Here is a 26,354-nt window from a genome sequence, read left to right as displayed (position 1 = left end):
GCCCCCACAACCTCCTTCCCCTTACCCCCCCACCTCTTCCCTTCCCCGCCCCCGCCACCGCTGGAGTCGCGGCGCTGCGGGCCAGAGCTGGGTTGGAGGAACACCCTGGCTCGGTGGGGAATCTGTGCCGGCGCGGCCTCTAAGCTAGGTGGGCGAGCAAGCGAAAGATCGAGCTAGCAAGTCGGGCGGCGGCGTGCGGCGCCGTTAAGGGCGCTGCCCCGCGCGCTCCCAGGCCGCCCCGGGTCCCGGGCTCTTAGAAGGAGGATAATTCCTGGGCCCGAAGAGCGGGGGCGGACGGAGGCGTTGTCGTCGCTCAAGCTCGTCGCGGCGTGTGGAACCTTAGGTTGGCGCCTGGGGTTGGGGACTGAGGCTAAGGGCGCTGCCTGTCGGAGCGGAGAGCCGGGTTTGCCTCGCGCCCCCGCTCAGGACCCTGACGCGGGTGAGGCGGCCCCGGGAGCATGAGCGGGCAGCGCGTGGACGTCAAGGTGGTGATGTTGGGCAAGGAGTACGTGGGCAAGACGAGCCTGGTGGAGCGATACGTGCACGACCGCTTCCTGGTGGGGCCTTATCAGAATGTGAGTGCGCCCGGCGGGGCCCAGCACGGGTGGGAGGGGGCTAGCCGACACGCGAGGCTCTGATCGCTTCCCCTTGGTTGCAGACCATAGGGGCCGCCTTCGTAGCCAAGGTGATGTCCGTCGGAGACCGGACGGTGACTTTGGGTATTTGGGTAAGTTCTCTGGGCACGTAATCTGGGAAAACCCATTCTTGAGGAGGCGTACGTCCTTGCCTTTTACTGACTTGTGGGCTCACGAAGGTTTCTGTTCTCTAGACCCCAACTTAAAAACAGGGGTCTGGAGGACGTGGTATTAGTTTGAAGTCGTGGGGAGTATAGCTTCGTAACCCAGGCCAGGGCTGAGCCTCCCCCTACCCTTCAGGACACAGCAGGCTCTGAGCGCTATGAGGCCATGAGCCGAATCTACTATCGGGGCGCCAAGGCTGCCATCGTCTGCTATGGTAAGAAGGGTTTTGGCCTGTTCCTCAAACAAGAAGGGGAGGGTGCCAGGCTGGCCTTACAGAACAGCCCCTCACCCTTGCTTGCTTCCTGTGTTCCACACCAAGACCTGACGGACAGCAGCAGCTTTGAACGGGCAAAGTTCTGGGTGAAGGAGCTGCGCAACCTAGAGGAGGTAGGTGGCCTGACCTCACTAGAAGACCAGGCAGGGGCTGGGGGTCTGGTGGCCCAAGGAGGGTGACCCTGGCCTTGTCTTCTGCTCCAGGGCTGTCAGATCTACTTGTGTGGCACCAAGAGTGACCTGCTGGAGGAGGACAGGCGGCGGCGACGGGTGGACTTCCACGACGTTCAGGACTATGCAGACAGTAGCTGCTCCTTAGCTCCTTGGGCTGGGGGTGGGGTGGGGAGGAAAGTGGCTGCTTGGGTGGGTCACAGAAAATGGGAGCTGCCTTGGCAAGATCCCCCACAGGAAGAATTTCTCTGCCTCCGCGCATCTGTGGGGTTCACAAGAGTCCCTGTACTGCTAGTCTGTGGCCACCTAATTCTCAAGTATGAGGCTTTAGTCATTTCTCTTTACAGATATCAAAGCTCAGCTCTTTGAAACATCCAGCAAGACAGGCCAGAGTGTGGGTGAGTGCTATCCTTGGCCTCACAGCAGAACACATAGGGGCAACAAAGGAGGCAGAGAGAAGCCCAGAGGACTGGGTTACTATGTGATCCCTGGGCTCCTAGCGTCTGGTTCTCACTGATCGCCCTTTTTCCTGCCAGACGAGCTCTTCCAGAAAGTGGCAGAGGATTACGTCAGTGTGGCCGCCTTCCAGGTGATGACAGGTGTGTTTTTCCTTAGCTCCTGTGGAGACTCCCTTTAGGCCACAGCACCTGACTCCCCCCACCCCACAACAGTATGTTGAGCTACCACCTCTTCTCTTTGACAGAGGACAAGGGTGTGGACCTGGGCCAGAAGGCAAACCCCTACTTCTACAGCTGTTGTCATCACTGAGTCACCACTCACTTGGCCTTGGGGGGGATCCCCCCAGGAAGGCTGGACCTAGCTCTTGTCTGGGCTTGGATGATCGAACATCTGAGCTACCTGGGTTTCCGTGGCAGCAGAGGTGGCACCTGCCTGTGCTGGCCCATGGAACGGAGACAGCATTGGGGCTGACTGATGGGCACAAAGAGGGTAAGGGCTGATCTGGACCCCGGGCTTCTGCCCTGGACAACAGTTGTGTCTACAGATTATTTAAATGGCTTCTGATTTGTAAATAAAATCAATGCACTGTGAATTACACTCAACCCCTTTCCCTGCTGTCTGGATTGGGTGTCAGGACACCTAGGACTTTCTGGGGCCACCTGATTGGCCTCACTTCCTATAATCAGGGTTCTTCTCAGGTCTTATTTTCCTTAGGAAACCAAGTGGCTTCACCGTAGGGTTGCAGTTGAGACAGTAGAGAAGCAAAAGGGCCCTTTGCTGGGTTCTTGGGTGGGGGCAGAGATAGGGTGAAAAGCTGGGGTTGGGGCAGTGCAAAGCTCACATGGTTCCTTCTTGGTGTTAAGAACTTGAAAGGCACTCAGGTGGTATCCAGAGATCAAAGGGTCAAGCATTTCTACCTCAGACTGGCTGGCTCTACTGCACCTCTGTTACGTCTAGGTCTGTGAGTCATCCCTGTGGCTCACAGCCTAAGCTTCCCAGCAACATGCTATAATGTGGCTTAATAGTAGACAAATTATAGGTTCTGCAAGACTTAGAAAGGTCTTAGAGATCCAGATTGGGCTGTAACTCAGCTACCCAGAAAAGGGATTCAAACTTGGCTGTGTTCTCCTTTTAAAATGAGGTGACTAGTACCTAGTTCAAGACTATGAAGAGTATGGTTGAAATGTTAACTGCAGGACTAAATGCTTGTTGTCCCCTATTCTTCCCTGGGGCAGGAAGTTCAGGACGAAGTCACAAAGGGAAGTGATTTCCAGGGTTCCCTGAAAGTTTTATTTTTGGGCCTTAGATGTCAAGATACTTCAGAAGAACCAGATGTTACTGTACACATCTGACCTTTCCTTTTCACAAGGAAGCATATAGCAGCCCTCCCTTTCTGGTGTGGGATGCTCAGCCTCTTTGCTTCACTATCCCATTTTAGGCCTGGGCTGGGTCTTCTGCAGTGCTCAGCACCTGCCTCTCAAAAAATAAAAACTTGGCCAAGACGGCTAGACTCATAATCAGAAAAGTGCTTTGGTTCCAGTTCCTTTTTAAAAACCAATTCCTCAAAACACCCTTCCTTTGCGTGGGTGACGGAGGCCTCCTGGGTAGGGACTGAGACTGACAGCAGCCCCTCCCGAAAGCAGCAGACGTTCTGACAGCAGTGTCTGCTGGGAGGAAACCCACCCCACCTCCATGAGGTGCTTGGAGGAAGGGCTCAGCTGTGTCCCCGGCTGGGAACCACCTCAGTCTGCCTTCTGCTCTCATGCCACACCCATCCTCCCTCCTGTTAGGCTCTATCTCCCCACGGACAACAAAACAAAACACAGGGCAAGGGCCATAAGAGTAAAGTTAAACTTTACTTTACAGTAATTTTTTTTTCTATATACAAAGAATTACAGTACATGTTTATGGGGACTCCTAGCACAGGCTCCCCTCTGTTTCACTAAGAGTTTCACTTACCGCTGACAATCTATGGGGGTGAAGGGGGGCAAAAAAAGTGATGGACCTCAGCTGACACCCCCTTTTGCCCCTTAAAAATATAAAGATAGATCTCTTTGTCAGCTTGTTTTTTGCCAAGACTTAGAAAGCTGCTCTTCCATTAGCTCCCGTGTGCTGCGCTCGCCCAACACTCGCCTACATGCACACAGGCAGCACGCGTCTCAGACCTGGAGACTGCCTTTCTCTGCCCCGACCCTGCAAGTCTAAAGCACCAGAACCGATCATTTCTGCTCCTGCTCCCTGGGCTCACCTCTTATCTGCAAAAGTTTGCTGGATTTCCAAGGTGTTATACCTGAAGCCCCTAAAGAGCCTGATGTTTTGAGTCACGGGAAAGTAGCTCTAGAAAAGGGACCACATGTGCTATTTTTGCTTATGTTGATAGGAAATGTTTCTGCCCAGGCTGTGGATTTCTAATTAAAATAAACTCTTTCCACTTCCTTAAGAAATAATATCCTTAGTCTTCATAAGCAATAGAGGTGCTCCCATGAGAGTGAAGAGGTAGAGGGGCAGAAGGTATCTGAGGGAGATCCCACACCTGGAGCTCTCTACAAGCCTGTTCAGGCAGTGTGGACGGAGGCTGTGGACAAGGTAACACCAGCCCTGAGAAACTCAAAGAACTCCCTCATCTGCAAACAGCGTGTCTTCCACTTCCGGACTGCACTGGATCACCCCAGGGTCGGGTGCAGGACTCACCAAGGCTCTACCTTCTCTTCTAACAGAACCTCGAGGAACTAAGACATGAGATCTCTTGCTCCCAAACACGAATCTAGGTTTCTCAAGTCACCAGTCCTTCAACCCTTGGCAGTGCTTATTTTTACCAGGAAATTAGCACCATCATTACATTTTTTGTGTGTGTACAAAGCAAATTACCTATTCTTTTTTTCAATTTACACTATAGCAACCTCTGGCCCTGCTACGCTAGCCCTAGGAAGCTCAGCTGAGAGCTAACGGGCCACAGTCAAGGAAAGTCTCATGCAGCAGCTACTGAGCTCTAAATGATCTGGAATGTCGAACACATGATACCGCCCAGTCATTATTCAGGAGGAATAGGGGCTTGTCCCACCTCCTTTCCTGCCATGATCTCAGAGAGGTGAGGACACTGAGCTAACTCTGACCTGGTTGACAGATACCAAGAGGATGAAGATATCCCCTCAAAAAGCCTTGGAGAAAACCCACTTTTTATAGGAGCTGATGCAAAAAATAAAATCCATCCACGTTTAGTGCTCTCCTGATTCTTCTCCACAGGGGAAGCTGCCAGGACCAACTTCCTTCCTGCCACTCTGTTCTCATGAGGCAACGTGCGAGTCCAGCTCCAGTGAGTAGATGCTGCCAAGCCTGGAAAAGGATCGCTGATGCACTTCATGCCCTGACTGTAGTGTGGGGTGGAGAATGTAAAGAAAAAAACAATTATTTATATCAATGCTGAAGATGTAGATTTGGGAGTTGTTCAGAAGAGGATCAACACAGTGATTTAAATCACTTCAAACTCAGTAACTTCAGGGGGAAGCAGACATTAAAAAAAACTTAAATGCTGTTGTAGCAACATCTGTTTTGCTATGAGAATGGGTTTGCTCCAGTAGAGAAGCAAATGAGGCTTTGAATAAAAATTTCAACAGTTTTCATAATTTTCTTCTGAATAGGACTAAGGGAGGTATTAGTTCTCCAGGTACTTGTGGAAGCTATGGCTTCCTCCTCAGAAAGGCTTCCTGGGGAACCAGCTTAGAGACAGACTCTTCAGATCCTGATTTATAAGCATTTGGCCAAATGCCAAAATACCACCTTACACAAAGATCAGGAGTTTCTAAGAGTAAAGCTTTCCTGTTAACTGCCAATTCACACTCCCTGGAGAAAAAGTCTTGGCACAGGCTCCAGGAAAATCCCCAAAGGCTGGCAAGGTCAACACCCTCCTTTCATGCAAGAGTCTCTCTTTCCAAAAGTCTTTCCGACTCTGCTTCTAATTCTACAGTGACTGCTTTCACGATGTTAACAATCTAGTATCAAATACTATTAGTGGGCCTGAGTTGAATGTCTAGGTTCCAATCAATCTAAGAACCTTTCAATGGCCCTCACAAAACTCTGGCTGGCTGTCCAACCATTTAAAGGGCTACCCTGCCTCCCCCAAACCAAGCACAGTTCAGAAGTTGTTTACTAGGCAGGTCTGGAAGGAAGCTTCCAGTGAATGATGGAGAATGGAAAAAACTGAAAACCACAAAGTGGTCTACCTTTCCCTCACTCCTTCCTGTCCTGTGAGACTTATCTAGAGTGGCTGTCAAGTCAATTACCTACCAAAGCCTACATCAGAGAAGCTACTTCATGATCAAACTTCTCCTCTTAAAAATTTTACATAGCCTGCATACCCACCCCCCCAAAAAAATTCACAGTTTATTTCATGAAACAAAGAGCTACGGTAATTGAACACACAACATAGTGGAAAGAGGTTCTGACAGCGCAGTGCAGTTATCTTTTTCTGATCACGACTACAGATGACAGGAGAAAAAAGGGCACAGGACTGGCACCAAGCAAATCCTACTCATACCTAAGAGATTAGGGAAAGGGACCTACTAGCTGCAGTTATATACTTATTATTCTCACACATGATAAATACTTAATATAATGAACTTTAATGTTTTGGGTGGATTTCTTTAAAAATATCTTTTCCATGGTTTAAATTTTTTTAAAAGAAAATAAGATGCTTTGTTTTCTCTTCCTCTTAAACAAAGAGCTTTTCCTCTCTGATGATGTAGGAAGAGAGAGGATGAAAGGGGAGAACTAGGCAGGTGGAATTTACAGAGGAGAGTCTGAGGTCTAAGTGAGATGCAAGAATAGGCCCCTAAACTCAGGGCAGCTCTGCCCAGCCTCTTGTCTCTGCCTGAGTTCAAATGTCTCAACCCCAGAGACAGACTTTGGGAAATAAAAGCAAATTCTTTTTAAAATCTTTATATAAAGCGCAAATGCTTCTAAAACAACTATTGTTCCCTCCTTAGAAGTGACAGGAGTAATCTCAATAAAAACTCAGGAGGAAGAAATTGGGACAATACAGAATCCTGTTGAGGGTATAAAAGCCATAACTGAGAGACAGAAATGGCCAGGAGACATTGGGGCCAGGAGATGGCCTGTTGGCTAAAGCTGCTGGCTACATTGGCGAAGCAGAGGTAAACATGTTTGGTCTAGGGACGAGGGGATGGGCGAATGGGAAGGAACTGGCCAAACAGTACTTCCTGTTGGCAGTCAGTGAGCTGGGTGAATGGTAGGGCGGGGTAGCACCAACAGATTTCCCAGCCCTTGGGCCCCAGCTCAGGGCAGCAGTAACAGATAATCAGCAGTTATGAGGAGTCATCTCTTAGGCTGGACATTGCTCTGTAAGCCCCATCTTGCCAGTCATAGGGGAGGGGTTCTGGCTTGCCCTTAGGCTAAGTCAGCAGGTAGGCGCTCTCAACACTGAGCACACCATTTCTCAGGGAGAGGGTGATAGGATCCACTAGTGAAGATGACGACTCCTCCGTTCAGGTAGGAGGGCAAAAGATCAGAAGATGAGTAATTTCTCACCAGGATCTGGCATTCTCCCTGAGCTGGTGGTGGATCTAGCCCAGAGTCTGCCAGATTCCCTAGATCTACTGCCCGAGACTCTGAAATCTGAAAGCACCTGAGTGTTTGGGGGACAGGCTTGGGGTGAGTTGATGTACAAGGAGGAAAGAAAGTTTGTAGAAAAGGAAGGTAAGCTTGCCAATTGCCTTCTTACACTGAGGGAAAGCTGTGTCCTCACAGAGCCCAGCCCCTCAACCAACTGCTCCACCAAGGACAGATCTCTGCAGAGCCCAGCCAGAAGCAGCACTGGCTGCCCAGTCACAGCCCTCGGCTTTGGTGCAGCCCCCTCCTGCCTATAGAGGAGACCTCTGCATGAGCTCGCATGCATGCACACGCACACAGGGACAGCTGACCAGGAGACACTCAAGAACCACTTCTGGGGCCACAAAGGACATTCAGGGCCCCTCAACTTCCTGTTATTTATTTCCTGGTCAAAGGTTCTTAAAAAACCACCTGAGAACCTAGGCAGGCATGTTAGGCTCACAGGGATCAGGTCTTATTTATCTCTGTATTTCCTGCCAGTGACGAGTACCACACCTAACATACACAGATGTTCAAGAAATCACCACCGACTTGAACGGGTATTAGTTCCTCCCAAGGATTCATCAGGTACCCTCAGTGGGGCTTGGCAGGACTAGATAAAGAGCTTTGAGAGCCCTACTACCTTCCAACCTGACCAGTGGAATTGAATCCCATGCTTGACTCCAGAGTGGACTTTTTATTTCAAGTTCACCATGAGTAAAGGTTGGGGGGAAAGAGACCCGCGTCTGTCTGTTTCCTTGGCTGGGGCCCACTTGGATTTCCATACATGGCTCACACAACCACAAGCCCCCCACTGGCTAATGTCACAAGAGTTTTGAATGTTGGGATATAAGGAAAGAATAACAGTGGAAAAGTGTTGGGGTCTGTTTTTTTTTAAGAGGGAAAAAGATTTTTCCCTTCCCCAAGAACCCTGGGGGCGGCTGGTCTGGTCACGTGGCATTTACTGGTGTTACTTCTGTTCTGACTCTGCACACTTGTGACTGGAAGGAGCCTGGTTAAGAGCTGGAAGCGTACTTTGCTCTGGTTTAGGGTCTTGCCCTCTTCCAAGAGACCAGCAAGTCTGTGCCAGTGTCTGTGTGCTCCCGGAGGACCAGCAAGACTGTGCCAGTGTCTGTCCAGCCACCATGGGCCAGAGCCCTGGCCCTGGTGAGGCCTTTCCTAGGGCCCAGGGGCTCTGCTCTGTGGTTGCCAGCTTCTTCTCTTCAGTGGAGAGGGAGGGCTTCCCGAGAGGCCTGAAGGACTGCCCACTCTTGGCAGCAAGTCCAGGTAGTTGCTGGCCTCCAGCCATCTGCTTCACCTGCTTCACCAGGCCTGGCGCTTGACTGGGAGGCCCTGGGGTCTGTTCAGCCCCTGCAGGTGCTCTTCCTGAGGCCTGAGTTGCTGGCTCATATAAAAAAGCCTTGGCAGGGGGCTGAGAAAGAAGTCTGGCCTGGGTAAGTGATTTAACAGCTTGCCAGGAGTGTTCTGAAGGGGCCACTGCTTTGCCCAGTGGCTGAAGGACAGCATCTGACACACTGCCTCTCTCAACAGCTCGTGGTATCTGTCCTAGACCTTTGCTGGCAGGCCATGAGCTCGACTCCAACACTGGCATCTTCTCATCAGCCTGTGGTGTGAGCTCATGGGGTGAACCTGCCCGTTCCTTCTGGCGAGGAGTGAGGTCTATGAGATCCATCACCAAAGCAGCTCTATTCTTTGACTGAGTATTCTGGTCCACGGGCCTCAGCGCTTTTTCTTTAGCTACCAGGGTCTGGACCACCGCTGACAGTACTTTGTCAGGAGGTGGGAGTCTCTGGGACAAAGAGACATGGGATTTGTCAGGGGGCCTGTCTGAAGTCTGGGGTTTGGGACCGCTGGTGACTAGCAGTTTCTCTGGCGGTGGAAGTCTCAGGCCAGTAGGGACTGGGGTTTTCTCCAGTGACTGGGGCCTTGGGCTGGCAGCACCTATGGATTTATCCAGCCTTGGGTCAGCTGTCCCCAGAGGTCTTTCCAGTGGCTGAGACCTGACTGAGGGTGAGGAGCTTGGGCTGGTCACTGGAGAGGGTTTGTCAGATAGCTGGGGTCTTGGTCCTGCCACTGCAGGTGGCCTGTCCAATGGCTTCTGGCTGGATACCAATGACTGGGGTTTGGTCCCTGACCCAGCAAGGTCCCTGACCCTATCTACAGGCTGCGGCCTGGAGTCAGTTCTGTCAGGAGGCCTTTCAGGCAGCGGGGGCCTCTGACAAGTCCCTGCCAGAGCTTTTTTGGACAGCGACAGCGACTGGTTGGTGTCAGCAGATGGCTTGTCCGACATCTTGGGCCCTTGAACAGCCACTCCTGATGATTGCTCTGCCAGGTGAGTGCTTGGGCCTGGAGGCAGCGGTACTGGAGGAGGTACATACTCACGGATCTCCCCTGGCTCCAGAGGGTTGGGCCCACAGGGATCATGCTCAGTACAAGACAGACGCCCATCCAGTTTGGAGATGAAGAGCATCCCTTCCCGATGCTGCTTGCAGAAGGAGCTGGGACACATCTCACAGAAGGAGGCTGCTTCCTTTCCGCATATGTCACACTGATGCCAAGGACACTCCCATTTCCCTGAAAACACAGAAGTGAAACACAAACTAAGGAAAACAAAACATGCCTAAGATGGGCCACAGCTCTGGAACCAAGTCAAAGGAGTGAATGCAAACTGCTGCCTCCCTCAGAGAGCTCGTGCCCCTTGCCCACATCCCCTCCCTCGGGATCTGGGCTTTACTTTCTGCAAAATGTGTAAAAACAACAGCCAAATATTGTCACAACTACGTATCAATTAAAAACCAAGCAGGAGTAAACAACAATGACGACGACCAAGGAGTAACCCTGATTTCTATGACTACTTCCAACAAGGAGAGAATGACAATAACAAAACAAAACAAAACCGACTTGGTTTTTAATTACTCGGGGTCATTGCTGGCACAACCCGTGTAATGCTTCCTGAGCATGTAATGACCCCAAGTAATTGCTTCTGAAACAATCCTCCATTTCCTGGCACTGAAATCAGTGTTATGGCCTTGCCCCCAAGCTACCTCAGTTTCTATTATTTCATTATCCTGGCAACCACATACTGAAGAAAAGCTAATTTTCAGACAAACTCCTCTCACTCCCAACCCAAAGTTCTCTTTCTGCAGTTCCCAGAAGCAGGCCGCTAATGATGCGTGTCACCCAGAATAGTTTCTCACCTTTGTTGTTTAAAATAGATAGCACACCCAAATCCCTGAACTCTTCTAATGTCAAATTATCATCCAAAGATCAGTGACAATTTTCCCAGCCACATATTTCTGAGTACCACACCTGCCTGCCTAGGTTCTCCTGTGTTTACTAACACAACTGCATCTCTTTCAGAGGGAAGTGGGCCAGAGGGGGGCTATAATCACCCAGAAGCTCCACTCTTTCTCAGCATCTCTTTCTCTAGAGAGTGAACAGTAGTGGGCTTAAAGTCAGAAAACCTCTGGCTTTCAAGCCAGTTCCTCCACTTATATGCTTTAATGTGACAAGTCAAGACTCAAGTTTCCTCATTTGGAATATGGGAAGGTAAAAAGGCCTCATCTTTATAGGCTGGTGGGAGGATAAACTAACATAAAATGCTTCATGGAGCAAGTGAGTTTCTGTTCCCTTCTCTATGGTCTTTGTTGTCATTTATTTTGACAGTGAGAACATGAAATATGCCACTCCTCGATATCATACATGGGAAGAGCAAAGGGCTCTGAGAATTCTGGCAGAGAACAAAGAGAACTCTAAATGGATTTTGGCACCAACCTGCTGGTCGCTTGGTTAGATTGAGACAGTCTGCATGGTAAACTTTGGGGCAGCCTGGCTTCTTACAAGAGACGAGCTGGCCAGCATCCCCACAGCTGAAACACTCATCCTCTCGCTCCTTTGTGACTTCACCCTGGGTTCTGCGCTTCCCCTGTTGCTTCTTCTTGAATTTCTTTGACTTTTCCTCTGTGGCAATGGGTTGATTCTAGAGGTCAAATATTGTTGACACATTAGTTGTATGATCTTGACCAGGTTAACTAATCTCTCTGCGCTTTAGACTCTCCTCTGGAAAGACAGTCCTCATAGACTATTGTGAAGATAAAAGAAAATGCAGAAAAAGGCACAGGGCATATCATTGGTACCCAATAAATGGTAGCACTAAGTGTATCTGACATCAACTACTCCTACCACCTGAGTGCAATAAAAGAGAAATATGCTGCTTCTTGTTGACACACAAGGCTGGTATTAAGATCATCCTTTAATAATAAGTTTTATTTTTATTCTTAAGTTTGTCTAATTTCAAAACTAAGGAAGACTTCTCTGGGTCACACACATTTCTTAATTTATCCAACAAAGCTTCACTGAGCTCTTCGTATGAGCCATGTTCCAGCAAGACACAGAACACTAATTCGTGGTCTTTGCATCCTTATCTCCATCAGTTTAGGTTCACATCCACCACTTGCCAAGACAGACCCCGGAGCAGCCAGCAGGTCTACCCTGTGCTCCCTGCAGCCCACACGTGGCCACCAAACTGCGTGGTTTGACCACATTGTTTCCCTTGGCCTAGAAACATCCAGGACCAATCCGGCTTATTGCCAGCCCTCAGGGATCTTCTCCCACTTCTAAACTTCTGCTCTCTAATCTCTCACTGAGTCACCTGTGAAGTGCTACACGGACCTTAAGGATACAGAGAGAGACAGCCCAAGTGCACCAAATACCATTAAATTCTGTTACTGTTTTAATTTACAGGGACTAAATCCACTGCATACCGTAAGAAACAAGACCATTTAACCAACCAACAAAACAAAAAACAAAATCCAATATACATTTTCTTATTTAATAGATAAAAGAAAAATTACTGGGTGTTCTTCATGTATTATAGGTCAAAATGATCCTTTTATTAAATGGTTTCATACTAATTTTCACTTTTCAGTTCATAATGTTGACTTCACTATCAAAGATGTATAATAAGAAATACCCAATTGGAGTCACCGTGTAGTCTACTTTGTATCAAAGTTAAACTTCAATTTTCAGTGTGCTGTTACTTATGATAGAGTAACTGAGGAAGCATCCAGACATTCACCTATCCTGGTTCATCCATTATATAAAAACTTTAACACTCATTGAAAATGATGGTTAATAAAATAATGTAACAGCAAGAAAATATTTTTAAATAATATCTGTGAATTATAAACAAGAATTTTTTACAGTTACAGAATTATAATTCAGTTAAAGTATACATAAAAAAACAGGATATAAGATACAACAAAGTTTATACTCTGTTACATGGCACATGGGTAAGATTAAGGGTTCTTATATGTACACACTGTTATTCAGCTATACCTCAATACAAAATAAAATGTTTTTAAAAAAAAGATTAAGGATCCTATATTTATCTACAATCTTATACTACATTTAGAGTCTTAAATTCAATATCAGATTCTCCAATATCTTTAAAAAGAAAGACACAAAGAGAGACTGAGCATCTAAGTAGTTTCTTAGGAAATATAAGATTGACTAAGACCAATAGAGATATGGGGAAGTAACCTACCTTATAGATTCCTATTTTACATCTTTTTTAGCTTCAAAGGTATCATCAATTAGAAGTCAGATTACTCAAAACACTTCAACAATACCCAAAGGCCTTCTCTAGTGTACCAAACTGGTTTTAGAATGCTTAAATTGCCAGTATCCCTACTGAGAAATATTCAATGTCATCATTTCAAACAGACATCCTCTTAAATACTCAGTCCTGCCAACAGGTTAGGGAGAAATGACCACACCATTATCCTTGATGCAAACGTTTAACAGGTACCTTTGGCCTTACACCCAAAAAGCCACTGCAGTTTGGGGCTCCACATTTGCAAACGGTCTTTCCATTCCCAAGACATTCTAGATTGTAGTTGAAGGTAAGTTCAGTGCCTGCATAAGAGACCATGAAAATACTAGTATCAATGGTTTTAATTACAATAGTTCTGTGATAACCACAAAAGATACAGACTTCCAAGAGAACAAGGTTAGTTTTTAAGAGGAATAAAAGGGCATACTAACTTTAATCCTGCTATATTAATAACATGTTAATGAATTTGAATCTAATGACAATATTAATCAACTAACATAACTGCACAACAGAAAAACATGACCTAACAAGTAATACTTAAAACAATTTTTACCATCAAGGTGTTACCCGGGTTGTTTTTTTTCCCTAACCATTCAGATTCAAAATATATTATTACCAAAAACAACAAAATGTGATTTATGCACTGATGTGCCAGGCACTGTGAAAGCTAAGTGTGAAGGAAGTCTGTCGTCTGTCCCAACGTGTGCATCTTACCTGGCAGCACTCAAGAGACAAGTCACTACAGAATAGTATTAGGGAACTCTAGACCATAAGACCTAAGCCCCGGCTTTACATCCCAGTTACACCAGTCTAGCTGGGTGAGCTGAGCCTGAGAGTCCATTTGTTAAATGCAGATAACAATCTTACAAGCTTACTGAGAACGACATAATGCACACAGCAGGAATTTGTCAACTTTAATAGGAGATTTACAAATTTATCATACAAAAATTCCCCTTTTTCTCACAAATGCATTTCATCAAAATTGAGAGCAAATAAACCACACAAACATTCAAAATCAAAGTGTGTTAGGGAAAGCCTAACAGAAGAATTTTACAGAAATATACGAGACTGTCCCTGGGTAGGGGTAATGGCTTACCGTTAATGTACAAAGTGATAACTGTTCAGCTAAAACTGTCAAAACTGAGGAAGATTTCCCATTGCAGAATGATATATCTTCTATCAGTGAGATTAATTAATATAGGTTTTCATCTAATATTGGAAAGAGATCATTATTCCTTAAATTTGGTTGAGTAAATTATAAAGCAGCTGGCTTCTATTTAGGAATCTGAATGGTATGGATGCTAGAATTACCTGGGGCCTGGTAAGAGGCTCACATTGTGAAGAGCCTGAAGAAACCAAGACTGAACAGGGTATCACAGCAGGGTCACATCTAACCTCTCACACCCACTGTGAACTTACTGGACTGAACGATGGGTACTTTTATTCACACTAACCTTTTTCAAAATTTTCTGAGTATACAGCTGAATTTTCACAAATTTAATGGGCTTACAATGCAACTCAACCAAATACACAGGTATAAGATAGCAGGATACTTGTTATTACCTGCTGCTCACTCAGCATGCACTACACAGACAAAACTAGAGGAGGGGGTTAATCAGAGGGTATCAGTGTGCATACAGGAAAGCCATTCTAGAAAAGAGTCCAAAATACAGATATCTGCAATTTGGGGGGAGAGCAAAGGGCACTGGAGTGAGAACACACGGAAGACACCCCTGCAGTTTGGGAGGACAGGAACAAGGTCAGTCAGTTCCCACACAATGCTAGGAGGAGAGAAATTTGTGGCTGCACATGGTAGAACAGGCTATCCTCACAGACACAGACTAAAGTTCAAAGTGGAAGTGTGGTACTAAAAGTAGTCAGGACAGAGATAAGCACTGAAGTCATATGACTAACATTTGAGTAACTAATACCCCTTCTTCCCCTAGGGTGATCAGAGAGAAAAACAGATAAAAGATTGAGAGAGAGATAAAGTCAAAGAATGCAGATAACACAGGTATGATAACACATAATTTATAGTACTTTTGTAAGGATTAAATAGCAAGCTTGGAACAAAGTTTGGCATTTGATAAATGTAGCTCTTAACAGCATTCAGTTGATAATTCCTCTTACAAATCAGAAATCTACCCAATTTACTCTGAAGACATTCATTCTAAAAACCTAATACACGTTATGATTTCAAAAATTAGTTTCATTTAGCCAGCAGAACACATGTGCACAGTGATGCTCAAGTATTATTCCTTTCATCATTAAATACCTTATATGAAGCAATGCAAAAACAGGAGAAAGGAACTAGTGGCTCAATTTTAAAAATAGGAAAACTGTCAGAAATTTTAAAATTCTAAAGAGCCTAAAAGACTCCTGGGCAGCAGTATATTTAAATTAAAGAGAAAACATATATAGGAGAGCTGGCGGGAAGAAGAGAGGAGAGGTAGTCTACAGATGAAAAAAAAAAGGCAACAGACAAAAAGCTGACCAAATTACTCTTTATTTTGATTAGTGTTTCTTGAGGTAAACATGAATAACACTGACTGGGCTCATATAGGATTTCCACTTTGAGAGTCACTGGACTATGCTACTGTCAATTACGAGCTGCCCAAGCCGCGAGTTGCCCTCCGAGGTGCAAGAGGAGTGAAACCAGAACTCGGGGTAACAACGCCGCAGCGGCTACCCGCTGAGCACAGGGTGGGCACCCAGGGATGCGGGGCTGCCAGGTGCTCCACCAGTAAAGTCTGCTTTGATGAGAGACCAAAAAAAAAAAAAACCACCCTACTCAGGCCAGTCTCACTCTGAGTTGGGGGGTTGGGGGAGGGTGGGGGGGGGGGGAGAGAGCGAGTGCGTGTGCGCACGTGCTCAGCCCTCAGTGGCGTGCTCTGTGCGGCCCCACGGCTGCAGCCCACCAGGCTCCTCCGTCCACGGAGCTTTCCAGGCAAGAATACTGGAGTGGGTTACCATGCCCTCCTCCAGGGGGGGCGTTCCCACCTAGGGATCGAACCTGCATCTCTTATGTCTCCAGCACTGGCAGGAGGATTCTTTACCAGTAGCACCACCTGGGAGAGGGATCTTTAAACGCTTTGCTAGTATTCCTGCAAAAACTTACTTTGAAAATTTAGGTATATCCTTACACTCAAACTTTATGTAAGTCTAAATATTAAAAAAAAATTTAGAGTGTGTCATATAATATGCTTCAAAATTTTGATAAAAACCTAGACACTAAATATCACGTTGCTTTAATTTATGGAAAATATCCATCATATACGTTTACTTTCAAACCTCTCAGCCTCACCAGATGTACTTTCAGTTTAACTAAACATCTTACTATTATGCTGAACACAACCACCTCACTTCTGCACTCTGAACTCTCAGAGGCACGGGCATCTAGGCCAGCCACAACATAAATGTGCACTCTCCAAATGTCCAGTTCTTTGACACCCAAGAGCTGAGGGATTTTGTTTTTCCTTAGCCTTGGGCTCATAAACCATAAAATTCAGATGGGTGAGAGGTGGCTATTTGGTTTACAAAAGGATGAAAGTCAACTGTGAAAGGAGACCTTGACTGCCAACGATTTTTAAGGCAGCCCAATTTTTATGGAGTTCATTTAAGTTATGGAAAGGTCTGGAAATTTATTCCTTTAAAACCATACAGGGAATTCTCTGGCACTTCAGTGGTTAGGACTCAGTGCTTTCAATGTCATGGCCCCAGGTTCAATCCCTGGTTGGAGAGCTAAGATCCTGCAAGCCGCATGGTGTGCCTGGAGAGCATGACCAAACCATCAGGCTAAATAAAATGAGTCAGTCCCAACAAAACAAGTATTATACGACTGCACTTACATGAGATTCCTAGAGCAGCTAAAAAACCAGACTCAGAAGGTAAAATGGTGGTCACTAGAGGCTGGGAGAGTGGGGAAAGAGGGAGTTTTTGTTTAATGGGTATCCCCAGTTCAGGAAAACAAAAAGTGCTGGAGATGGATGGTAGTGATGGTTGTACAACAATGTGAATGGACTTAATGCCATTGAACAGCACACTTAAAAATGTCTAAAATGGTATATTTCAGGTTACATGTGTCTTACCATTCCACCACCAATAAGAACAGACCTGGTACTTGCCAGGCACCACCAAGATAGTCTCCTTGTGTCCTCAGGGGTTTGCAGCCTCATTTGGACTACAGGACAAATGGGGTTTTTAGATAATAAAAACTGAAGTCCTAGTCCTGGTTCCAAAATCCTTAAATGAGTCTTACCTGCTTTAATGTCACTCAGGGCAAAAAGGCCAACCCGGGTGTCTCCATTCACAGACCACTTCTGTGTTTCACAATTAGGCTGGCAGCAATGATTCATGAATCGAGCATAGTTTCCTTTGGGGCCAGCATCAATAATCCGGTCCTAGAATTCCAAGAGATGCTATTCAGCAGACCTCCACTATTACTGAGTAAAATTAGAGTATTTTAATAAGTTGGAGTTCCTATTTGTAAACTTTGACTCTTCCAGAATATAGTGCCTAGACTAGCACTAGTATCACCACCTTGGAAACTAAAAACTAAACACTAAAAACGCAGTCTTTGGTGGCACTTCAGAGATACCAAAGCAGGAACTCTGAGGCCCAGCAATCTATGTAGTAACAAGCCCTCTAGGTGGTTAGGATTATGCTGAAGTTTGAGGAGCTCCATCCTAGAAGCAGTAGCTTCTTGTATCCTCTTCTGAACCCTGGCTATACATTAGTAATCACCTAAGATTTTAATAATGACATCCAGACCGCATCCCAAATGATCAGAGAACCTAAAGCTGAGGATCTCACAAATCATCAAAGTACAACTGGGTAAATACAAAGTTTCACACTAAGAAAAGTCTATTATAAAAGCTGGGGACAGGGTGAAACCTAACAGAACCCAATACTCACGAACAAAGAGGAATCTCAGTGTACACGGAAACAAAATGCATTAGGATGCCAGAATTAGAAATAAATCCCATAAACAAGGTCCTACTATATACAGCATAGGAAACTATATTTAATACCCAGTGATAAATCATAATGGAAAAGATATGATATGTATAACTGAATTACTCTGCTGTACAGCAGAAATTAACACACCACTGTAAATCAGCTATATTCAATAAAATATTAAAAAAATAAAATTTTTAAAATAAATAAATAAAACATGTTGGAAACGCACATAGGGAAAAAAATAAATAAATCCCAAATATAATTCTAGACACCAATGAAACACAACTCATCAGAAATTCCAATAACTGGAGAGCTAACTTGGGTTTGTAAGTTGAGTTCTATAGTCAACGACTTTCTCAATGTACTAACTAAATATTAACAAATCAGTGTTTCAATCTGTAAAATAAACAGTAAAATAATTATTATTTTTCTGGCTTTAAGTTTTAATCTTATAGGAAAAACACTAAAAGAACTCATTCCAAACTTATGTTGGACAGTTGAAAAGCAGTTTTAGTGCCTTTTGCCCATGGATGTACAGCTAGAAATGACTAACTTTATCCAACTCCAGGACCCTGATCAAGCAATCCCTATGAACATGGGGGAAAGACACTGTTTTACGCAGTGTATGACATGCCTACACAGAATAGCCGGGACAGCACTAATTACAAACAACCTTATAACAGTGGAAATAGCACTTTCCATTACTTACTTTGTCTAGGGTTAGCATATAAAAATTAGTGATATCATGTTCTTGGGCGTAACGGATTCGAGCTCTGCACTCTTCTTCATCTATTAGCTCACCCACATATTCATTCACAAATTCACCCTGGAACGAGAAATGACTTAAATGGCAAGAAGTGCCAACTGTGTTCATAGGTATACCTTATTTTTAAAAAATTAAAGACAGTTAACAGATTCACAAAAGCTTCCTGGTAGCTCAGATGGTAAAGTGTCTGTCTGCAATGCGGGAGACCCGGTTTCAATCCCTGGGTTGGGAAGATCCCCTGGAGAAGGAAATGGCAACCCACTCCAGTATACTTGCCTGGAAAATTCCATGGATGGAAGAGCCTGGTAGGCTACAGTCCATGGATTCGCAGAGTCGGACGTGACTGAGTGACTTCACTCTGTACTTTTGTACTTAACAAAGGTTGTGGCTCAGATGGCAAAGAATCTGCATGCAATGCAGGAGACCCAGGTTTGATCCCCGGATCAGGAAGATCCCCTGGAGAAGGGAATGGCTACTCCAATACTCTTGCCTAGAGAATTCCATGGACAGAGGAGCCTGGGGGGCTATAGACCATGGGGTCCCAAAGAGTCAGACAGGACTGAGCAACTAACACTTTCACTTCACTTATTCAAGATAAAACATAAATACGATGCTTCAACTATTTAACAATAAGAATGATCTCCCCACTCCTACCACAGCCAACAGCAGAAAACTTGGAATTCACCTTAAGATCAATCAAAATTGAAGTAAACTAAGGCTCCACTATAATGGTTTATCCCTTTACCTGTCTAAGAACCTAAAAGTCAACTTTCCTAAACTATATTCTTTTTTCATGAAACATGCCCTGCCTACTGCCCATTCACATTTCACACCACGGTCCTAATGATTCACTATACTACGGTCATACTGGTTTTCTCATGTGCTGTCCCCTCTACCCGAAATGCTAAAATATTCAACCAGCTTAAGCCAACAACTATTTATCTTTCAAGTCTCAATTTAAAATATTCTCAGAGATAAGCTAGTTTCAGGCCCTTTGCCACATGCCTACAGAACCCTTTCTGCTTCCACAGTGAGTGATTACTTGTTCAATATCTCTCTCCATCTAGAAAGTAAACTTTAGGAAAGCAAGGAACATGTCTTTCTTACTTAACACTGCATCAAACAGCAACATGCCTGGCACAAAGGAGATATACAATAGTTAATCAGCAAATGACTAAAAGAGACCAACCAACTCATATTCACCTCCTTTCCTAGAAACAAACTTCAATAAAATTCTTCAGAAAATATAACCAGAGTAAAACTTATTACATTCAAATGTCAAATATGATTTATTCCACTCAGAGACTGTATAATACTATCTATTTATCAGAAATTTGTAGGGCCTTCCAAGTTTCAAGTTGAAGATGTTATTGCATTTTCATTAGAGAAGACCTAATCCTCTTTTCTTTCATGTTCAATGAACCCAAACCTATTTTTCTCTCAGTAAAAATAAACTTTATTTCATTAGTTGATGATTAACACCTGTATCACACTCTTTCTATCCTCTCTTAAGTTCCAAGATTTCCACAAATGAGTGGACAAAACCATAGTATCTCTATGAATTTCCCTCATTTTTTTCATCCTCCTTCATAGTGAACATGATCAATAAGTGAACTGCATACAGAAAAGAGACCATCTATTCCACAAGTCTCTAAATTTTGGAAGGATATGGCAAGACATTATAATAGGATAATCCTTACACTTCATTATGTTCCTCCATGTCCAATTTTCTCATATTAATCAGAAGAATTACTTGTATTAAGCAATTGCAAAGAAGGAAAAAAACTGAAGATTAAGTTTCCTCACCTTTTTAATATCGGTTTTTGTTCGAAGACCCCAGCCCCTCTGCAGTGTGCGGAAAATCTCCACCTCTGGATACTGGCGCTTGGTGAAGCACTGGTTCTGGCAGCGGCCTCCGGCGGGACACACGGTGGGGTGGCACTCGTACAGCAGCATGCGGTTGATGCACTCCGAGTCTATGCCGCAGGGGTTCTCGTCCGTGGCTTTACAGTTGCAACGCGGAATCTCGGACAAGTCCGCAGTGAAGATCTGCACCCGGCCAATCGGCCGGTTCACCTGGAGGAGAAACACACGCTCTAGTACGCAGGCAAGTCAGCGCAGGACAGTTCAGGGCCTGTGAAGGCAGATTTCTTTAAAGTTGCACACCACATTTTACACGATTCTAAATTATCAAGAGTTAGCAGGATTATTCACAACATCTAAAATATGGCAACAACTCAAGTGTCCACCAGCACATGAATGGATGAGCAAAATGTGGTAAAAATAACGGAGTATTATTCAGCCTAAAAGTGAAGGAAATTTGACACACAATACGCAACATGGATAAACCTGGAGGTCATTATGTTAAACGAAACAAGCCAGTCAAAACAGACAAATACTTATACCACTTAGATACAAAGAGATAATGGCAATAGTTATAAACATGAATGCATTTAATGCCACTGAAATGTATAGTTAAATATGGTTAAGATAAAAAAAAACTTAATGTAATCTATATTTTTACCACAATTAAAAAGGCGAAGGAAATAAGAATTTAGGCAGTTTGATATAAAAATTAAAGCCTCACTCAATATATAAAATATAAATACCACAAATAGGAAAAAAAAAAAAAAAATCACCTCTGGGCTACCCCAGTGGCCCAGTGCATAAGAATCTGTCTGCCAGTGCAGGAGACATGGGTTCGGTCCCTGATCTGGAAAGCTCCCACATGCCACAGAGCAACTAAGTCCATGCACCATAACCATTGAGCCTGTGCTCTAGAGCTGGGAGCCACAACTACAGAAACCTACACAGCCTAGAGCCCACGCTCCAAAACAAGAGAAGCCAAAGCCACCACAGTGAGAAGCCCTCACATTGAAAGGAAGAATAGCCCCTGCTTGTCCCAACTAGAGAAAGCCCATGCACAATGAAGACAGAGAAAAGCCTGCATAGCAACGAAGACCCAGCACAGTCTAAATAAACATTTAAAAATAAATCATTTCAAAAGAATCCATAATTTCAAGCCTGGATTTCCCTGGTGGCTCAGTGGTAAAGAAACTGATTGCCAATTCTGGAGATAAGAGTTCCATCCTCAGGTCGGGGAATATCCCTTAGAGAAGAAAATGGCAATCCACTCCAGTATTCTTGCCTGGAAGATCCATGGAGAGAGGAGCCTGGCAGGCTACAGTCCATGGGATCACAGAACAGTTGGACACAACCGGGCAACTAAACAAGCGAAGTCAATTGTAAACTTGAGTTTCCGCTATTGCCACATGGTGGCAGCACGTTAGCTGCTATATTAAAAAAAAAAAAAAATTCACCCTCTCAAGTGGTAAATCTTTAATACGAAAAGGTCTCTGAGTAATTGAGTTCCAATATGTGAAGATATACTTTAAAACTGACTATCACAACTTGAAATCTTTTTAATAGACTACAGCAATGTCACCTAAGCATTCATTTTTAATGGTGCTAGTACTGAATATGCAGTGTGGTAAAACAAAGGCCAATTGCTGTGATACTGAAGCCATTAGATACTAACAACAGTGTGGGAAAAAAGTAGACATTTCACAATAGAGAGAGATTTGTGCACTATAAGAATGAGTCCTGGGGACTTCCCTGGTGGTCCAGTGGGAGACTCAACACTTTCAAAGCAGGGGTCGGTAGTTCAATCCCTGGTAGGGGAACTAAGACCCTACATGTCCAGCTCCATAGCCAGGGGTGGGGGATTGAGAGTCTGGGATTAGCAGATGCAAACTATTACATATAGAATGGATACACAACAAGGTTCTACTATATAGCACAGGGAACGATACTCAATACCCTGTGATAAACCAAAATGAAAACCCATGTTCTATATATATAAAACTGATTCATTTTGCTATAGACAGAAATTAACACAACACTGTAAATCAACTATATTTCAATAAAATTAAAGGAATGAGTTTCCTCTGTTTGATATTATCTCAATGGGAACAGTCAAATCACGAGTCTTCAAAAATCTGTCCTATACGTAAAATTTGATTCTTCAGGAATTGCATTATTTGATTAGTTAATTTTTACTTGCAAGACCTAAATTGCAAGACTGTTGTGGGGAATAATCTACAATCTGTGTGTAAAAATACACTGTCTTCAAATGTTCTCCAGAACAACTTAAAATGACAGTAAGTCTCACTGCCAGATCTCTTCCCAGCTTCTTCAAAATACTGGCAAATGCTTGTCAACGGAGGAACACTCTCACCACATGCCACTGCAGGTCACAGACCTACTAAGGCAAACTCCAAGGCAGCAGACCAGGGCTGAGCTCAATCACCTCGTCCCACCTAGGGCCATCTGAATATTCACCTTGATTCAAGGTTATCTTTACCTGACACTCTCCATCCAAAATAGTTGCATTTTACTCCTTTTTTCTACACAAGGGTATGTTTCAATCATTCTTCCCTGACATCTGATCTAAACTGATATTAATCTCAAATAAGTTTCTTGCCTGACATAACATAAAGCAAGAACAAAACCCCATACATGGTTAAGTAAGAACAACATAGACATATAATTGTAGCATTTACACTCACTCTGGGCCAGGGATTGACAAACCTTTTCTGTAAAGGGTCAGATAGTAAATATTTTATGTTCTCAAGACATAGATCTCTGGTGCATGTTGCTCAACTGTCACTGTAGCTCCAAAGAAGGAATAGACCACATGTACATGAACAAGCATGGCTGTGTGCCAATAAAGCTTTAATTATGGACAACTAATATTTGAATTTCATAAAATCTTCATGTGTTAGAAAAAAAAAGTTTTTCTGGACCATGTATGGTAGGCCAGAGTTGGGACTATAGTTTACCAACCCCTGGTTTAATCTTTTCCCTGGAAATACATCTTTGTTTTAAAGGTGGAGGAAAGAAGGTGGTGTCTAAATTTTGTGATTAGATCACACACAGGACATTAGTTGGTCTCTCAATACCCAGGTTCAATATGGTTGACAAGCTACCCTGAAGTGCCTAACTTCTGTTATGTGTGACATCTATGACTGTGGAAACAGGAATTACTTTCCCCTTTTTTGAGGATGAACTACAATTCAGTGTTATGTCTCCATGAACAATTAACTCCATTTAACTCTCAGTCTATGCAATTTTAAGTTTTGTTTCTTTTTTCTTTTCCAATAGTTTTAACTATTTGTAAGGATTGATATTTTAACTCTTTCTATATTGCATACTACCAGGCAGATCCATTACACTATTTTATAAATCTAAGCTTCATTATGGAATTTTAGTGTTCTAAACACTAAATGTTCAGTGTTTCCTTTTCCTGTATCTCATAATTCTTTACTATTTCATCACCCCATTTTGTTACTCGATGATTCCCAACTATTCTAAAAAAGACAAAAAAGAGAAAGAAAGCGGAAGAATGACGGAATCATAAAGGCCTGACGCAACAGTGAAACAGGCACAGTTTAGTTTCTGCACTGCATTACCCAAAGTACTATAATATCTTTCCAGAAAGCAGAGAAGATGGGAGATAGTATCTTTCAGTATACCTTTAGTGGGATTGCTCGATTTAGCAAGTAAAAATCTAGGACATCCAACTGAATCTGAATTTCACATAAATAACAAATAGTTTTTTAGTTTAGGAATGTACCACAGAATATTTGGGACACTTAAACACACTAGATTCTAAAAATGGTGGTGAAATTGATCTCTAAGTGAAAACCTCAGACTTCAGAAACTCAAAAAAAAAAAAAAAACCACCAAAAAAATCATTGAATTTTGTTAATAGACCTTATAGCATTCTTTCATGTGGTCTGATATTTGAGCACCAAAACTAACTTGATTAAAAGGTTTTCAAAAAAATGTTTTAGTACTTACTAAATACTTAACTAAAATTTCTAATAAGTTTGTTCCTCACTATTCCTTTATTTTTACCTCTGTAAATTCTTTATAAAAATGACTTAACGATATAAAAATACAAAAGGTCTACCAGACCCAGATGATAAATGACAACGACTCTTTTACCAAGCAGACTAGCATACCTAAGTCCACTTAACATGAATTCTTGTGACTTTGGGAATTCTAGTCATACTAGTCACCTAAAATATCTTCAGTATCAGCTATTACCAGAAGAAATTATCATGTGTATTATTCACACTCTTTCAGGGCAGTTTCTCATTTTTTATCATGGCTCCTTGGTGCCTGCTGTTCCAAATGCAAGATGTTGATTGTGAACAGAATCTATTCCAATTCACTTTATGTAAAGACTTTCCAGAGCAACAAGAATAAAACTGTATCATCATACAATTGATTTTATAAAGTATCAATACAAACAATGTGCTAGAAATGGTGCTCTGGCACTTTTTTCTTGTATTCCTTTAAGCTCACGCCTCTACCTAAAAGCGATTATGCTTGTGCTTCCAGTTCTCACCATGAACAAAGAGTGGGAAGCGGGCAAGCCATCACATGGTCTCTCCTGAAGTCTGTTCTCACCTTTATATGTTTGTAAGGTGGTGGCTTCTTGTCATTCTTTCGATCTTCCTGCAGTTGTCTTAGCTCTTTTTGGGCCTTCAACTCCTCAAACCTTGCTGCAGCTTCCTGAAGAGCTAAGAAAACATACAGCACAGTCACTTTATCTCTGAGTAGAGTTATTTTGCCTTTTCTCCCTTATAAGTTGGAGAAAATTCATGTTTTAGACAAAAATCTGAGACATACATACAATTTCTATTTTCAAGTAAGTCCTAGTCCCCAGGGTATTCATATATGGCATTAAAATAAAACATCATACATTACTCAATGGCCCTATATGGACAACCAGTTTCAGAGGCAAATTTAAAACAAAACAAAAACATAGCTAAATAATCTGAAAAACCTCACATATGATATCTCCTAACAACAACCAGGATGTATCCATTCAGCAATGTCACTGCCTAGAAACCTAATTCCTTTCCTCAGACCCCAATTTTCTGCTTCCACAAATAACGTGCCTCATAGGTATCCAGAAAACATACTGTGTTCCTTTGGAAGAAATGAAACTTGAAGTTTTCTTTTTCTTTCTATCTGTTCTCTGGAACACCTAGCCTACTCTTCTAAAACTCATTCTGTAAATATCAGGGATTATCCTAACACAGCTTCCCAGGTGGCAGCAGTGGTGAAGAACCCGCCTGCCAATGCAGAAGACAGAAGAGACTTGGATTTGATCCCTGAGTAGTGAAGATCCTTTAGAGGAGGGCACGGCAACCCACTCCAGTATTCTTACCTGGAGAATGCCATAGAGAGAGGAGCCTGACAGGATGCAGTCCATGGGGGTCACAAAGAGTCAGACACGACTGAGTGACTAAAACACACACACACAACCCTAATACAAAGACAGATCTTCACAGCTCATCTTCATTCCAGGCCTGCGCTTTCATATGTTTAAAAGATTGGAGTATTTGAAAAGTCCAACAAAAATCCTAAGAATCTCATTCTTCTCCACTTAAAATTTTAATTCATTACTCTTGATTCAGGTTAAAAACTCTGTAGAATTCCAAAATTTCCCAGTTTCTTCTTTGTTGCTCTCCCCATGATCTCTCAAAACAATAAAGAAAATCTTCCCTCTGATTCACCCCTTCTTTCTCCATTTCCTCATTACCATCCAGGAGTTTATGTTCCCTGCAGTTGTTCCCTCCTTCCTTCATCCTATTATTTGGCATGTGCTACC

General features: G+C 43.6%; 2 protein-coding genes across 10 annotated transcripts in view; one reads left to right on the top strand and one right to left on the bottom strand.

Annotated features, from left to right (window-relative positions):
• The first annotated feature begins 2 nt into the window (after positions 1-2).
• RAB24 (RAB24, member RAS oncogene family) lies at positions 3-5,125 on the top strand. Of its 3 annotated transcripts, XR_006342706.1 has the most exons (9): positions 3-575; positions 659-727; positions 936-1,014; positions 1,120-1,187; positions 1,278-1,377; positions 1,592-1,642; positions 1,781-1,843; positions 1,948-2,192; positions 4,947-5,125. XR_006342706.1 is itself a non-coding variant. In XM_043912374.1 (8 exons), the coding sequence occupies exons 1-8, from the start codon at positions 459-461 to the stop codon at positions 2,010-2,012; spliced, it is 612 nt and encodes a 203-aa protein (XP_043768309.1). In that variant the 5' UTR covers positions 3-458; the 3' UTR covers positions 2,013-2,305. The 3 variants fall into 3 exon arrangements, 2 of the variants coding, with proteins under 2 accessions (XP_043768309.1, XP_043768310.1); XM_043912374.1 differs by lacking the exon at positions 4,947-5,125 and having other exon boundaries at positions 1,948-2,305; XM_043912375.1 differs by lacking the exons at positions 1,592-1,642; positions 4,947-5,125 and having other exon boundaries at positions 1,948-2,305.
• The window catches only part of NSD1 (nuclear receptor binding SET domain protein 1), a 145,180-nt gene continuing 122,366 nt past the window's right edge, over positions 3,541-26,354 (bottom strand). For all 7 annotated transcript variants that reach the window (XM_043912366.1, XM_043912370.1, XM_043912365.1 and 4 more), the window contains 7 exons: positions 25,145-25,257; positions 20,474-20,743; positions 18,611-18,727; positions 17,201-17,342; positions 13,138-13,244; positions 11,103-11,307; positions 3,541-9,902 (listed from right to left, as the gene is read on the bottom strand). In XM_043912366.1, coding sequence (XP_043768301.1) covers positions 8,278-9,902; positions 11,103-11,307; positions 13,138-13,244; positions 17,201-17,342; positions 18,611-18,727; positions 20,474-20,743; positions 25,145-25,257 — 2,579 coding nt within the window. In that variant the 3' untranslated portion in view covers positions 3,541-8,277. The remainder of the gene's footprint in view (positions 9,903-11,102; positions 11,308-13,137; positions 13,245-17,200; positions 17,343-18,610; positions 18,728-20,473; positions 20,744-25,144; positions 25,258-26,354) is intronic.

The sequence above is a fragment of the Cervus elaphus genome, chromosome 9 (genome assembly GCF_910594005.1).
Source record: "Cervus elaphus chromosome 9, mCerEla1.1, whole genome shotgun sequence".
Lineage (NCBI taxonomy): Eukaryota > Metazoa > Chordata > Mammalia > Artiodactyla > Cervidae > Cervus > Cervus elaphus.
The sequence above is the reverse complement of the archived record's forward strand: the minus strand, read 5'-3'. Positions and strand labels throughout refer to the sequence as shown.

Coding starts and splice junctions, on each gene's coding strand:
- RAB24 (XM_043912374.1), top strand. CDS start 459: ATGAGCGGGCAGCGCGTGGACGTCAAGGTGGTGATGTTGGGCAAGGAG. Junction 728..935: donor CGGTGACTTTGGGTATTTGG/GTAAGTTCTCTG, acceptor CCTACCCTTCAG/GACACAGCAGGCTCTGAGCG. Junction 1,015..1,119: donor GGCTGCCATCGTCTGCTATG/GTAAGAAGGGTT, acceptor TTCCACACCAAG/ACCTGACGGACAGCAGCAGC.